Source organism: Siphateles boraxobius, unplaced genomic scaffold, assembly GCF_051911475.1.
Source record: "Siphateles boraxobius isolate OS27281-9 unplaced genomic scaffold, OSU_SipBor_1 130, whole genome shotgun sequence".
Classification (NCBI taxonomy): domain Eukaryota; kingdom Metazoa; phylum Chordata; class Actinopteri; order Cypriniformes; family Leuciscidae; genus Siphateles; species Siphateles boraxobius.
Window position 1 is genome coordinate 48,888,294 of NW_027508734.1, and position 16,097 is coordinate 48,904,390.

General features: G+C 38.5%; 3 protein-coding genes, 1 non-coding gene and 1 pseudogene across 8 annotated transcripts in view; 3 read left to right on the forward strand and 2 right to left on the reverse strand.

The window, feature by feature from the left end:
* Nucleotides 1-1,984, forward strand: part of haus6 (HAUS augmin-like complex, subunit 6) — a 35,818-nt gene extending 33,834 nt beyond the window's left edge. For both annotated transcript variants that reach the window (XM_077229662.1, XM_077229663.1), the window contains 2 exons: nt 848-974; nt 1,111-1,984. In XM_077229662.1, the coding sequence (XP_077085777.1) occupies nt 848-974; nt 1,111-1,742 (759 nt within the window). In that variant the 3' untranslated portion in view covers nt 1,743-1,984. The remainder of the gene's footprint in view (nt 1-847; nt 975-1,110) is intronic.
* LOC143736711 (uncharacterized) overlaps nt 1-16,097 on the reverse strand; it is a 336,163-nt gene that overhangs the window by 65,207 nt on the left and 254,859 nt on the right. The window lies entirely within an intron of this gene.
* On the forward strand, nt 656-786 carry LOC143737879 (small Cajal body-specific RNA 8). Its single transcript, XR_013203752.1, has one exon.
* dennd4c (DENN/MADD domain containing 4C) overlaps nt 2,191-16,097 on the forward strand; it is a 137,521-nt gene continuing 123,614 nt past the window's right edge. For all 4 annotated transcript variants that reach the window (XM_077229646.1, XM_077229648.1, XM_077229650.1 and 1 more), the window contains exon 1: nt 2,191-2,457. The gene's annotated coding sequence lies outside the window, so the exon portion shown is untranslated. The remainder of the gene's footprint in view (nt 2,458-16,097) is intronic.
* Nucleotides 9,207-9,885, reverse strand: LOC143737857 (uncharacterized; annotated as a pseudogene).

Sequence of the window (16,097 nt, forward strand, 5' to 3'; positions counted from 1 at the left end):
TTAATGTCACTCCACAAGTTTTTAATAGGGTTGAGGTCAGGGGATTGAGCTGGCCACTCCATTACCTCTGGAGATGTTGCTTGTCTTCAACTAGACAGCGACCCCAAAGCACACGAGTGAGCATTTGTATGCTTGTGGGTCGTTGTCTAGTTGAAAGACCCATTTGAGGGGCATTTCCTCTTCGGCATAGGGCAACAATCTCTTCAAGTATTTTGATGTATTCAAACTGATCTATGCCTGGTGTACAATAAAATAGGCACAACACTGTAGTATGAAAAACATCCCAATACCAAGATTTTTGCACCACCATGCTTCTGTCTTCACAGTGTACTGTGGCTTGAATTCAGTACCCGCCTGACGTACTATAGATGAACACTAGACCCGAAAAGAACAATTTTACTCTCATCAGTCCACAGAAATGCAACATTTTTCTTTGGACCAAATTATGTGTTCCTTGGCAAATTTTAACCGATTCTGTACATGCTTTTTTTCTAACAATGGTGCTTTATGGGGGGTTCTAGCTTAGCTTCGATCAAACGTCTTCTGACTGTAACGGTACTTACAGGTAATTTTAAATCTTTAGATTTTTATAGCACAACTGAACAAAAGATTAAAATTGCTGTGTTTGCAGTTTAGTGCCTTGTAGATTTTTATCTGGGAAACTGATACATGGGCAGTCCTGAGCAGTGCTCTACTCATCACAAGTTTTCCCTATATCAAACCTGCTCTCTGATGACCGGTGCGAACTGAGAGAAATCGCCACGGACAGATACGGAGCAGACAATCCTCTGCTTGAGGTTATATGAATGTACAGTGTGAAAAGGTTAATTTGCTTTTGTGTTCTCAGTTTGCAGAGGCAGTGATCATGAGTCCAGTCAATGGAAGGAGTGATGTGGACCTTGGGCAGTTACTAAATGCCATATCTGACCCTTTTTCAGCTAGGAAACAACTATGCCGCACCCCTGAGAGTCTAAGTACAAGTCTTTTGATTTCCTGTCCATTTAGTATTTTGAGTTATACATATTTAGCTCACTCTTCATTAGAAATATTTTTAAACAGCTAAGCTAGCTTAGCTTTGTTTATTTATCTTTTTTAATAAACTCTCCCTAGTTAAGGATGTGAGAAGTTCGTGGAGAAAAGCTGTGGAGGAAGGCATGGCTGAGAAGAAACAAGCATCTTGGAATCAGTATGACAGTCTTTCTTGGCTCAAAACGCCAATGGTTGAGGTGAACAGCCCTTGCACAAGACCAAGTCCAGAGCCTTCCCTCTTATTTTCAACTACTCTGGCCCATTGCACTCCCCCTCCTGTCCAGCAGGGGTCACCCCTTCACTCAACTGTGTCTTGGGACTCCTCGCAGCTGGATGCTTTTAACACCCAAAACTCAAGTGATGTTATTAAATTCAACATTGCTCAGGAGGAGCTCCCAAATCTTTTTGAGGATGAGGTGTCATTTAACAGTGACTGCTCAGAGGAGATCCACGGTAACAAGGAGCGAGAGGAAGAACTTACACTGCCACCTGTTGAACTGATGACACAAATGTGCTTGGAGCCCTCTTTAGATAAATCCCCTTTCAAAGATTCCCCAGTACATTCAAGGAAGAACCCATGTTTGAGCCACTGGACTGCTGAGGAGAGGCTTTTCTCTCTTGATTTGGACAAGCTTGAGAGTCTTTCCCCTCCTTCTCCTGCAGAGAAATTCACCCTGCCTAGTTTAGTGAATTTGACTCTTGACGAATACTAACATCTCAATAAACACTATAATTGTTTACATACTAGTATGATGCAAAATGATGTGCTTTCACTTGATCTAATCACAAGGACTTTGAACCTTTTTAAAGCTACTATCAACTAACTCATTTGTCTGAACCATATGAATTCTTATGACATCAATACTAAACTTTAGTATGTACAAACTAATTGTAAAAGGTAAATATTGGCTAAAAATTTTGGTGTTAATAAAGACTGTTTTTTTGCTAACCCTCATTTATCTCTGATCCATTTTAAATGTATTTATTTTCCTTTGACTGGTTTTAATTTGTGCAACTGTACAATAACAAAACTACACACATTAGTATACTGAAAATAAATACCCAGCCACCTGTTAATCATGGTGCGCACTACTCTAGATCTGGCATTAATGAGTGTGCAGGGCGGAAGACCATAGACTGTAGCGGAAGACAGAGAGAAATGTGTAGCAGCGAGTCACACATGGGCGGGTTCATCCGCCTCCAGCAGTCAGTCCGAGAAACCCGAGAGCGCACCAAAGTAACAAACACAAACATGGCGCCTACTTGCTGCCATACTGGCTAGCGTTGTACAGAAACAAAGTTTCAAGGAATAAAGAACGCGCTCACACTGGCTGGACGTTTTATTCTCGCTCGAGACGGAGTGGAGGGGCTGAAAGTTGCAACTTGCCTACATGTCAACGTGTTTTCCTATAGTGCTCTGAACGGCTGGTACGTATGTTGCGTTTGGAGTTGCTTCATGTGGACAATGAATCGCATTAAGTTGTTGCATATTCTCCTGCTGGTAGTTTCGGAATGACTCGTAATGTGTTATTTTCGCTGTCTTTCTTTTAAGGCTAGTTTATTTCCACGAATCGGTCGACATTTCTTGATAAAACACAGACTTTCGTTTGCTTTTTATTGCCTCACAGTAAGTGTGATCGAGTTGTGTGTGTGAAGTTGTTCGATCTCGTGAAGATGCAACAGTTGGACACCGGAGCTCGTTCATAGGCCTCGTTAGGAGAGAGAACTTTATCAAAATCTAGTTTACTGTCTACCTAGACATTTTTTTGGACTGAAATTACATGCACATGATGTCTAAAATGCAGTTCCCTTTTTTTTTAGATAGCTGTGTTGTCTGAAATAAAGCGTACAACGTTAGGTGCTGTAGGGTGTGTCAGGTCAGCGTGCAGGTATACTGCACTTACATCCGCCTGTTTTAAGTTACAGATGAATAAGCCAGTTCACCTATAATGTGTGTGTGTGAGAAAAAGCAATACAAAAATACGCAAGATCTACATTCTACGTGTCTAAAAAAATATCATAAAATAAAGTATAATGTAGGCGGGAAAATATTTGGGACATTTATGACAAATACAAATACATTTATCACTCCTTGTTTCACAGAGGCCTTAAAGGGTTAGTTCACCCAAAAATAAAAATTATGTCATTAATGACTCACCCTCATGTCGTTCCAAGCCCGTAAGACCTCCGTTCATCTTCGGAACACAGTTTAAGATATTTTAGATTCAGTCCAAGAGTTTTCTGTCCCTCCATTGAAAATCTATGCCGGAACCGGAAGAGAATACAATGCTGAATAAAGTCGTCGTTTTTGTTATTTTTGGAACAAAATGTATTTTCGATGCTTCAAAAAATTCTAACTAACCCCCTGAGGTCACATGGACTACTTTGATGATGTCTTTATTGCCTTTCTGGACAAGGACAGTATACCATACATAGATTTTCAATGGAGGGACAAAAAGCTCTCGGACTGAATCTAAAATATCTTAAACTGTGTTCCGAAGATGAACGGAGGTCTTACGGGCTTGGAACGACATGAGGGTGAGTCATTAATGACATAATTTTCATTTTTGGGTCAACTAACCTTTTAAGCCTAGTTCCAGACTAAAATCCATGTTTGAACTATTTTAACTGAAAGCAACTTGCTATGACATAAGATACACACCAGTAGGCTAATGTAGCTACTTTTCTAAGGCACGTTTATAAAAACTACTTAAATGCCCTTATTGAACTAAGGCCCATTCCAAGCTTATCTAAGCCCTGCCTGTGTAACCATGCTTAAGTATCAGTTTTGCCATAGGCCTGGTTAAGTTGTACGAAAATGCCATTTTCTTTATCATATTTATCTAGTTCGTATTGGATATTTAAAGGAGACATTGTATTGCCATTGAGTCCTATATAACAGAGATGGAAATTTGTATTTGGTATGTTTACAAATTTTAGTGTCACAGTGTTGCTCTTTTCATATTTGTACTCTGTGCATATGGGTGGTTGACAATGTCAGGCAGTGACACTGTGTGACAAAACTGTTAAACATCAGAACATCAAAACAGTTATAATTCATTGTTAAATGATAACCAGTTACAGCATTGTCCTCTATTTACACCTTATGTGTTTGGTGTATTATTTTATTTAAAGAAAATAAATTGTTATTTGCCAACTTACCATATGCTAATTCAAGGATACGAGTTTGTTGTTTTCATATTTTTATTGTGTTTAGATTGTATAAGAAGCTTGTGAAGATCAGATGTCACGGAGTGATTCACATTTAAGTGATTGATCAATAGCTGTACTGACCTTGACTGTCTGGATTTAACCATTGTCGGTGCAGCATCTGTTCATTATACTGAATTAGGATCGTTGAAGGTTTTGCGTGTGCCTCCATGTTTGTGTGCATGTGTGTGCTGACCTTGCTGCTCTCAGGAGCGGTTACAGGTAACCGTGAGGCATTGTGGGTATGACATAAGACAGGCCATGTGGCAAGAGGGCAGGGCTGCTCAAATAAAAGGGAAAAACAAAACCACACGATAATACTGTTGCTGTGCTCGCTCTCCCTTTAGCTTGAAAAGGCTTTTAGAAGTGAAATCAATTATGTCACATGACTGAGTTATGTTTTGTGCCAAAGGCACGTAGGTCAATAAAAGCATGCTTTTTGTAGGGTCATGATAGCGATACTAAACGATGCTTGACACAGAAGAAATGTTTGAATCATGGTTAAAAAGCTTTTTTTGTATTGTGACATTGTTGTCATGGCACTTCAGGACAATTCCCAATAAATTATCTGTATTGTAATTCAGATTTACAATTTACAATTAACAATTAAAATGGTCCTGTCCTGACATACATACAGTGAGTATACAAATGGCAATTTTTTTTTTAAATTGCCTCTTTTTGACACATAAAAAAATCAATCCAAGACAAGTCACCTTTATTTATATAGCTCTTTTTACAATACAGATTGTTTCAAAGCAACTTTACAATGATAACAGGAAAATAATGCAACAAAATATGTGTCATAAAATAGTGTCATATTCCATCTTAAGTAAGTTCAGTGATGGTTAATTTTTGTTGTAAAAAAAGTTATTAATTTAGTTCATTTATATATACAGCCGCTCTGGAGAAAACCGTGATGTTTTCGTCCAGCTCAGTTCAGTTCTCATATAATGGTGTCAATGCAGGCACATCAATATTATTGTTGAATATTAAATAAAATGCAGTCCAAGCTAAATTAACTCATTGCCTTTTCCACTTTTAATGTAATAGTTGAAAGAATTTGGTTGGATTAATAGGGCATGTTACTCTGTTGGCACAAATGATGCACCACAATGCAACTCCAAAGAACAGGGAACCTGTTAAAAATTAATGTAAAAAAACAAATCTAAATCTTATCAAGGAGGCTGGTAAGAGAAAAAATAAAATAAAAAATCAAGGCCAACCCGTGCACGTTGTGTCTGATCCCGGCTGACGGCATTAAATGTAATTATGAGCCGGAGCCCTATTTAGACTCGACGATTTTTAATACGTGGGCCGTTATAATATGGTGGCGCCAAATATTTTTTTAAGCCAGGTGCTGAGGGGGTGGTAGATATAAATACTATTTATAAATGAGCAAAAATGGGACACTTAATAATATTTAATTATTTTAATTATGACAATTAAAGTATTCATTTTATTAATTAATTTAAATTAAATTAACAAGCAACAAGCAAGAAGTGCATTTGTAAATCCGGTTACACGCATCCATTGATTTTTATTAATACAATTTTTCTGTCAGTGTCTGCTGCAAAGATTAAGTTGACGCGCATATATAGAGAGAAATGCAAATCATGGATTACATAATCAGAAGGTATAGGCTAGCCTTTATCTTTTCGTTTTGAATTGTTTCGTTTAAAGAAATTGACGATTGCTATCTCCATAGTGAACGCGCCTATAGAGAGAAATGCACATCATGGATTAATCAGAGAGTATACTGCCTATATTTCTTTTCCTTTTGAATTGTTTTGTTTAAAGAAATTGACGAATCGCCATCTCCATAGTGAACGATAGAGAGAAATGCACATTATGGATTACATAATCAGAGAGTATCCTAGCCTATTTCTTTTCGTTTTGAATAGTTTCGTTTAATGAATTTGATGATCGACATTTCGGTATGACTGCGCATAGAGAGAAATGCACATCATGGATTAAATAATCATCGAGTGGCCTATTTCATTTTGTTTTGAATTGTTTCGTTTAATGAAATTTCAAGCTTTATTTAGATATAGGCCTATCTGTCATGTCTGTGAGGCATACACTGAGTTTCGGTTAATTTATGATGAGATTTCAAAGCAAGTGACTGCGGCGCGCCAGCACACGATCATGTCATGATTATCTTGTCTGCTTTATTTGATTCTTATTTATTAAATCCAGGTAATTGGTTGATACAAATTTTTTATTAAAATTAAGATACAATTTATACAAAACGAAATTCACTTTAAAGAAAGGCCTTTTACAAAATGAAACTTAATTAAGTGGTCAATGTCTGACTCCCGATGCATCCCATCTTACTCGTTCTGTTCAGTTTTCATTATCAACGTAAAAAAAAAAAACATAATATTTTAACAAATATAAACTAATGCGCTTATTTAATGAACTCGGGGCAAAATGCATCCTCGCAGCAGTGAGTGGGTGGTTGTTTCGGAGATACGACATTAGGTTAGAGGTGTTCCCATCTCTCGCGGTCACCTTTTTAATTGCAACATTTACAAATTGCCTCGTCAGTATTTACCGCCTCTCCCTTCTCTCTCTCTCTCTCTTTCTCCTCCACACTGTCACTTTCGACAACTACATAAGCATTTTTAGGCATTGAAGAAATTATATTATATATAAGTGCCGGTAATGACTGTATTGAAACTGATACCTTTGCTATTTTAAGACCCCGCGGTATTCGATATTACCGTAATACCGCCTAACCCTAGGCTCAACCTTACGTTTATCAAGCAACTAGAATAATTTTTTTGCGCTAAATCCCCCAAAAATAACGACTTTATCCAACTATTCATTTTCTTTCATGTGGGCCTCTGACGTGAGTTTACGAGAGCGCCACGACGACATCTCAGTTCTTGCGCATGCGTCGTGGCGCTGTCGTGAACTCACGTCAGAGGCCCACTTGGAAGAAATTGAATGGTTGAATAAAGTCGTTATTTTTGTTGTTTTTTTGCGCACCAAAAGTATTCTCGTCACTTAATAAACTTAAGGTTGAGCCACTGTAGTCACTTGGACTATTTAAACGATGTCTTTACTAACTTTTCTTTTACTAACTGTTAGTTCATTTCTGTTGCTTTTTAAGGACTTGTTTAGTAAGATTTTACCAGAAAAGGTTTTAGAAATTTTATATAGAATTTTCATGTTAAAGGTACAATATGCAAGGAATTTTCGCCACCAGGGGTCGCTAACCTCTTACAATAACAAAGGCGTATATTGATGACGTATATTCCGCATTAAGCGTAATTATGGATCTTGTCGTCAAGCTGATGGATCTTTTATGGATGAGTGAATACATTGATGTTTTTAACATGACTGTGGTGTGAAGCAGGGCGCAATTGCTAGACATATACCAGCGCCACGCACAACGTGAGTCCCGCAGATATAAAGGAATAAGGACATTTCATTCTACCGAACTACACGCAAGTGCTGAATTAATACTCACACAGGTCAGTTTATTAGACGAATTAAACTTAAGGTAACGCAGCGCTGTTTCACTTGCTCCAACAGTTACACTATCATACTAAACGGCATTTGAGTGTGTTGGATGTTGTTAGTTAGGTTGTGTGTTGGCTGTATGAGACTAACTAAGCTAGATCAACATTAGAATAACATACAGATCATATTCTAACATTTCATCATGTTGAACTATATAACATTGATTAGTTTTATGTACATTTGCTCACCTGTCTAATAAAGTATATGCAACACTCGCGTCTCTGTCAAGTTGAAGTTAGTCGCGGACGTGGAGCTCTCGGCATCTCGAAAGATGCTGATCTTTGTTTTAGTCCTTTTTTTGTCTCAAAGTCTGCTTGCCATGGTCCATAATGTTTGAACAAAACAACAACAGCGTGAGCGTCCTGCTAGGCATAATGGGCATAACCCAGTTGTCCACGTCTGTCGCCATGGTTACTATGGCAGTGCGTTTTAACTGAACATGGATTGGATCCATTTAACATTCATCTGACCAACATTATGAGAGGCACAAAGTAAGATAAAAGAATACAAAAAGACAACATGACCGCCTTCAGAGGTAATTTTTGCTATCCAATATTTCTTTAATTAGCAACATAAACTCATATTTGACAAATAATAGAACATATTTCTTTAATAAACTTAACAAATGCCAGTGCTGTTCCTTTATATATCAAGTAATAAATTTTGCTATTTCAGAAAAAAATGACTGCTTTTCCCCCACTAAAGTGCAGTTTGTTTCTTTTATTGTCCAAGATTTTCGAGCCAGTACTGAATAATGGTTTTCTGTCGGCGCTTGAGCATGGTGCATACCGGAACATCAAATCATTTAAATTGAACATTGATCAGATCTGTTTAACAAAGATAAAAATTATCCAAATATGACATGACATACTTCAAAGAATTTACCTTTGCAATAAAATATTACTTCTTAACAATCATGTTTAAAACTAAACTCAGCAAAAAAAGAAAGGTCCTCTGACTTTCAACTGTTTTTACTTTTAGTAAAATTAATGTGTGTAAATATTTGTATGAACACTAAAAGAGTCAACACCATAAGACATAAACTAAAAATGTTTCACAGACATGTGACTAACAGAAATAGAATAATGTGTCCCTGAATGAAGGGAGGCTCAAAATCAAAAGTACCAGTCAGTATCTGGTGTGGCCACCAGCTGCTTGAAGTACTGCAGTGCATCTCCTCCTCATGGACTGGACCAGATTTGTCAGTTCTTGCTGTGAGATGTTACCCCACTCTTCCACCAAGGCACTTGCAAGGTCCTGGACATTTTTGGGGGGAATGGCCCTAGCCCTCACCCTGCGATCCAACAGGTCCCAGACATGCTCAATGGGATTGAGATCCGGGCTCTTCGCTGGCCATGGCAGAACACTGACATTGCTGTCATGCAGAAACTCACGCACAGAACGAGCAGTATGGCTGGTGGCATTGTCCTGCTGGAAGATCATGTCCGGATGAGCATGCATAAAGGGTACCACATGAGGGAGGAGGATGTCTTCCTGTACCGCAAGGCATTGAGATTGCCTGCAATGACAACAAGCTCATTCCGATGGTGATGTGATATACCGCCCCAGACCATGACGGACCCCCCACCTCCAAATCGATCCCGCTCCAGGGTACAGGCCTCGGTGTAACGCTCATTCCTTCGACGATAAACACGAATCCGTGACTCCTCATTGAAGAGCACTTTTTGCCACTCCTGTCAGGTCCAGCAAAGGTGGGTTTGTGCCCATAGGCGGCGTTGTTGCTGGTGATGTCTGGTAAGGACCTGCCTTACAACAGGCCCACAAGCCCTCAGTCCAGTCTCTCAGCGTATTGCGGACAGTCTGAGCACTGATGGAGGGATTGTGTGTTCCTGGTGTGACTCGGGCAGTTGTTGTGGCCATCCTGTACCTGTCCCGCAGGTGTGATATTCGGATGTACCGATCCTGTGCAGGTGTTGTTACACGTGGTCTTCCACTGCGAGGATGATCAGCTCTCCTTCCTGTCTCCCTGTAGCGCTGTCTTAGGTGTCTCACAGTGCGGACATGGCAATTTATTGCCCTGGCCACATCAGCAGTCCTCATGCCACCCTGCAGCATGACTAATGCACGTTCATGCAGATGAGCAGGGACCCTGGGCATCTTTCTTTGGGTGTTTTTCACAGTCGGTAGACAAGTCTCTTTAGTGTCCTGCGTTTTTAGAACAGTGACCTTAAATGCCTGCTCTCTGTAAGCTGTTAAGGTCTTAACGACCATTCCACAGGTGCATGTTAATTAATTTATTATGGTTAATTGAACATGCATGGAAAACATTGTTTAAACCCTTTACAATGAAGATCTGTAAAGTTATTTGGATTTTTACAACATTATTGTTGAAATACACAGTCCTGAAAAAGGGACGTTTCTTTTTTTGCTGAGTTTATTATGATAAAATGGCTTTGGCTCCGAGTCAAGACCGATTCTCTGAGGAAGCAAGTCCGGGTTGAGATTTTGTCTCGACATGTCACTTTTGATATTCATGATTTAATATCACCCCAGTTAATAATCAACAGTTAGGCCTATAGATTAAGCTAGATTGGGAATTGTTTAGAGGAGCAGTCTTAACGTCTTAATATGGACTATGCTTTTACTATCATTAAAAAAAATCCCTATCACATGCATCATCTTCTGGCTATTTTTCTAAGGGCGTTTTCACACCTGAAAGTCCGCACCAAGGTCCGAACCAAAGTTCACATTTTGATACATTTTATACTTTCAGAAAGTTTTGGTTTGGTTTCACACTGCAATTATGCGAGCGCACTAAAGAACTTTACGTGACATACTTGCGTCCTGTCGTCATCATCTATGTGGGCTGCATCTCGACATTAATTGGTTTGTAAATGGACGTGCGTCTGACGTCAGCGTGTTGTCAATGCGGCGGGTAACTTTGACATTATGAATGAACAGACGCATATCGTTGCAACTGTATTGTTATTTTTATGGCATAATTATCTGCAGCACCAACTATACACAAGGCTAGTTCAAATTCGCCAAATGAACGTCCTCTTCGTGCGAACATTTTATCGTCGCCGGCAGGAAAGGAGGAGAAGACTGCAAGCAATCATGCAAGCTCTTTTTTTTGTGAATTTTTTTCCAGTTGACTTCTAATTATGTCATCAGACCATACTTCAATTAAAAACCTCGTCTCCTCCTCTCCCCATGTGCGTACGGCTAATTTTTCCTGCCATCTTCTGTTTTTTCAGCTATGCGGGAACCACCGGAACTTCCTGTAAAAGGTCTGAAAGTCCGAACCATACAGAAATGCTTTCACACTAGAAACGAACCAAACCTTTGTTCAGTTTGATCCGGACCGAGACTACCTCTTTTCGTCGGACCAAATTTAATCTGTTTGGTCCGGACCGTGGTCCGGGGGAGGTTTCACACCTGCAATTTTGATTCGGACCAAACTGAAAAGTCCGAAAGTCCGGACCAAACTAGGTAGGTGTGAAAGGGCCCTAAAATGCTTCAACAGTGCTGCTCTGTCATCAACATGTTAAGCCCACCCTGACTTTTTTAATCATAGTTAGGACATGCAGAGCAAATTAAAAATTTCTAGTGGCATGTCTAAATTAGTAGGCTTAGCTACTTTATAACATTTTCCAATATTTCCCAATTTTAAATATTTTGACAATACACTCGAATTCAGTATCTTTTAAAACTTTATTCCCCCATAACTAGTGATGGGGATGAGACCGCCTATGCCGAGTCCGAGTCAAGACTGAGTCTTTGAAGGGTCGAGTCCGAGTCAAGCCCGAGTCTTTGAAGGGTCGAGTCCGAGTCAAGACCGAGTCTTTGAAGGAACAATTCAGAGACGAGTCCGAGAAAGCAGAAATCGGACTCGAGACCGGACTCGAGTCCGAGACCGAACTCGAGTACTCCATCACAACTGGTCAGTTTCAAGGTCTTTCTCTGTAGACGCTTTAGCGCAACAATTGATGGAATCACATCCGCTGCAGATGCTCCAGATGCACTCATCTCCCTTGTTAGTTGCTCAAATAAGTAAAGAATAGCCTAGACACTGTGTTCTCAATTAAACACCAGTGATGGGCAGTTAATGTCACAGGCAGAACATAATCTGCACTATGAGCTGCGATTGCTTGCTTTTGATCCAAGAGGCTTCTCAGCACATAAAAAGTACTGTTCCACCTTATTGAAAAATGTCTTGCTGAAGAATTTTTGGTTGCATTCCCAACTGAATTTGGACACTGTAAGCGCGAGTACGCAAGAGGGGAATGCTTAAAGTGGCCTACTATTCGTCAGCATTTTTTTATCACGTCAGATATGCTCCTCCGTTGACATAACAAGCCCTTGTTGACAGCTAATTGTAAAGTGTGTGCTACGCAGGGTAAACTCGCGACATCACTGACATCCATTGCCTTTGTAATGTTTCTTGCATTGTCTCTGACAACTACATGGACCTCGAATTTGTCTATTTTCTATGTTTCAAGTATTGTGTTGAATGTTGAAGATATCGCCTCTGCGGTGTGTGAACTCGTAAATTATTGTGCGTGCAGCAATAATTTTTGCTATTTGAAATCTTTATCAATCCATTGCCCAGTGAGACCGAGTATACAGGTAGGGCTTACATCAGAGATCCAAATGTCGGTTGTAAAACTGATGGCTGAAATATCAGTGGGCAAGAGCTTGTGTATGCAATTCATCATACGTACATGTCTGGCAGGCCCACGTCTTAAAAATATCGCTGACTAGGTAGGGAGTAACGTGGCTCAAAGTCTTCAACAAGCCTCAGAAACCCCACTTCTTCCACGACGGAAACGGCTGCATTTTTTGGGTAATGCCCTTTGCTTTGATGCTGTCTTAAGTGAAAAAGTTTACTCTTTCAAATACCTGAGCCACAGAGTGTGTCGGAACACTGGGAGGCGGCAGTTTTTGGCAGCACTGAGGAATGCAGCTTGCTGTTCAGGATGCTTTTTAGATTATAGATTAAATTGGATGTGTTGAAATTCTTAGCCGTGCTACCCCCTCTTGATATTTCAGCTGAACACTCGTTGCAAATAGCGCAGACCGCAGACACTTTTCCGAGACTCCCATAGCCTACAGTGCACATTTCTCACGTGAATGTTGAGTAATCACTCACGTGATTTACAACTTCCCCACCCCCGATCCATATCTGACAAACTATATTTTATTTTGTACAGATTTAATTTTGTTTTGGTAAGTATTAAATAATCCAGAGAAAAATGTTGAATATGCAACAGACATGCAACTCATTGCCTTCAAGCAGTTAAGAAACAAATTTATTGGTTTTAAATTAATAAAAAATCAGCCGATACATCTGTGTATCCCTAGTTAATCTATATAATATCTCTTATATTTCTCTCATATAATATCTCTTGTGTATTATAGGTATCTTTTATAATATTAACTTTGTTTTTCTTTTCTTTTTGTTTAACTTTTATTTTTGTCATGAAGATAGCGTCAGATGTCGACATTCCATTAAGAAGCTATATTACCACTATTTCTACAGAAACCATTACTTATAAAAAAAAATAAGCCCTACATTTCTGCAAAAACATGTGGCAAAATGTTTTGAATATTTTTACATAATACATCATTTTAAAAGGTACATTTGGCACAAAAACAAAACTGCTCATCACCCAAACAACACCATAGCATGATGAAGTATAGTGGTGCAAGCATCATGCAGCTTCTCTTCAGCTGGGACTTGGCCAGTAGTCAAGACAAGAAGCAATCATGGATACTGCTAAGTACCAGCCCATTTTGGCCTCCATTAAAAATCCGCAGCCATCCATTATAGAGGAAGTTCATCTTTCAGCGTGATAATAACCTCAAACACAAATCTCCAAAGAATTGACTTCAAAGGAAGAACAAAGTTTTGGAATGGCCCAGTCAGAGCCTACTCCTAGACCTAAATCCAATAAAAAAAGTGGAATTCCTTGGAGAGTTCTCATGTGCATACAAATATGAAATAATCCACGCAATTATTAGTGAATGAGACAGTGTCCCTGGCCGCTTACCTTTTTCTTGCAAAGGAACAAAGTGTTCCTTTGCAAGAGATAGGGCCCTATGATTTCCGTGATGTGGAAAACGCGGACGGAAGCACGGAATTTACACGTGAAAACGGAATTCTCTTATACACGCGGAATTTGCATATATTTTGTAGACATATTAAATAAACATTTTTTTTTACTTCCTTCTCATTTTTCAGTTTAAAACAACAAACGTAGAAAGGTCTCTACCAAACCGTAGCCAAATGGCATTGTTAAATATGTTGCCTAGTAATCATACGACCTCACGTTCACGCGTAGGGAAAAAAATGTCGAAGCGAGTGGCTTCTGATGAGCTAACGGGGGCTGCGTTTGTGGTGATGCGTCCATTTGTATACTGTAACGTGCTGATCTAACCAGCGGTCTAATAAAACGTTAAAAAAATTTAAACGTCTGGGAGAATGAGTAGAGCAGGCGATCTGAATAAGAGTGATGATGCAAAAAAGAGCTCTATTCGGTACGGTTTTCTGTGCGCACACACCCGACCCGAAGCGTGCAGCCATACATCGTGCGAGTACTGAATTGAGCTCTCTTTCGTGTCTAAATAAACAAATACACACAACATTATGTCTAAATGTCCGTTTTGGAGAGTATTCACGTAAACTATGTCGGCTATGTCTTAAACAGTTGTGAGTGTATCGGATGTGCATCAGTGTATCCGCATGTCATTGGACATGATCCGAGGTCTTAAAGTGACAGTGGGTAATAAACCTAATGCGGTCCGTGTCAAGCAACAAAAGAAAAAGAGAAAAGCATTCACTGTTTGTTAATAGCTTTAATATGTTTGTTAATATGTCTGCTTGAAAGAATTAATATGTTTGTTAATATGTCTGCTTGAAAGAATAAATGATGTATGCAAGTAGTTATAAAGAATTTTTTACTTTAGGAAAAGTGGTTTTAATGTCATTGTGTTGGCTTTCTGTCAGGCACATATCGTTGTTTCAATGTTTCTGTCTCCCTGCAGCATGTCTGCATTTAATCTTTGATTTAATATTCATCAATCCTACCTTGTAACTGTTACCTTCATGTTACTGTTATTTTTGGCCAGAGATTTGTTGAAGGTTTGGCTTAATTTTGGAGAATTTTGAATGTACTTTGCTGAATATATTAAGAGTTTAAATAAAAAAGCTGAATTGTGAGTTTGTGTAACTGAATTTAACAGTCAATACTGCTTAGAAGTGAAAAGAAAACAAGCAAATCCGAAAGATCCAAAAGGGCTAAAAATAAATCCAAAGAAATGGAATTTGAAAAAATAAATAAAACGGAATTTGAGAAAAATAAAACTGATTTCATAGGGCCCTAAAGAGAGAGTGGGAAGAAATTGACAGTTGATGTACTCCCCATTCAAAAAGTCTGGCTGCTGTATTAAAAGCAAAAGGTTCCAGCCATGTATTAGTAATACAATTATTTTATTTTAACTTACTTTTTTCCCCTTAAGTTTATATTCATTTGTTACATACATTTTATTTCAATAAATGTGGAAATATATTTTTGTTTTCATCTCAAAAAGATGCAATTTTAACAGGGGTTGTGGGGTTTGTATTTTTTATACTCGTGTAGAACAATGAAATTACCGAAGATATACCTCACATTATACCAAAAAAATGCACAATGCACTATTAACTCTATTACACTCTTAATTAAAAATCACAGTGAACGGCATTAAATATAAAAACACATGCCTTACCTTTCTGTTGCAGTGCAGTTTTTATTTCATAAGTGGTATAACCTTTTGCTGACAGCACTACAGTCCTCATTTTTTTTATTGCTGCTTCCATTCTCCTGATTGCCATTATTTAATTTCTTCGTTAAAAAAACATCAAGGGAAGATTGAATAGGCCTGTTTCTTTTCATTTTTACTCAGTATCTGACAGCTAGGCTAATTAAAAAGATGCGTGATTAAGTGATGCAATAAACTGCGGCTGTGCACACTCACTCCACACAATTTTTTTTATAATAATACTTTTGCAATAATTTATACATGTATATATTTATGTGTGCATTTAAAACCTGCCATTGTTTTTTCGACATTGTTAAAATAATAATAAAAACATGTTGTGTTTTTCTGAAGTGACTTCCAGAGAAGTCGGCGTTAAGATCATAAGAGCAGCGCTCATCATGAATGGTCACTTATCTCGTGTTTTGCCTTTGTATTTATTATCAAATTAATATTATCTCATATTAAGTCATGGCTAGACAATTTCATGTTCCTAGTCACCCATGGTATACTAAAAAATGGAAATATGATTGAGAATATACTTCAGAGATATTTTACTCATAAAAATT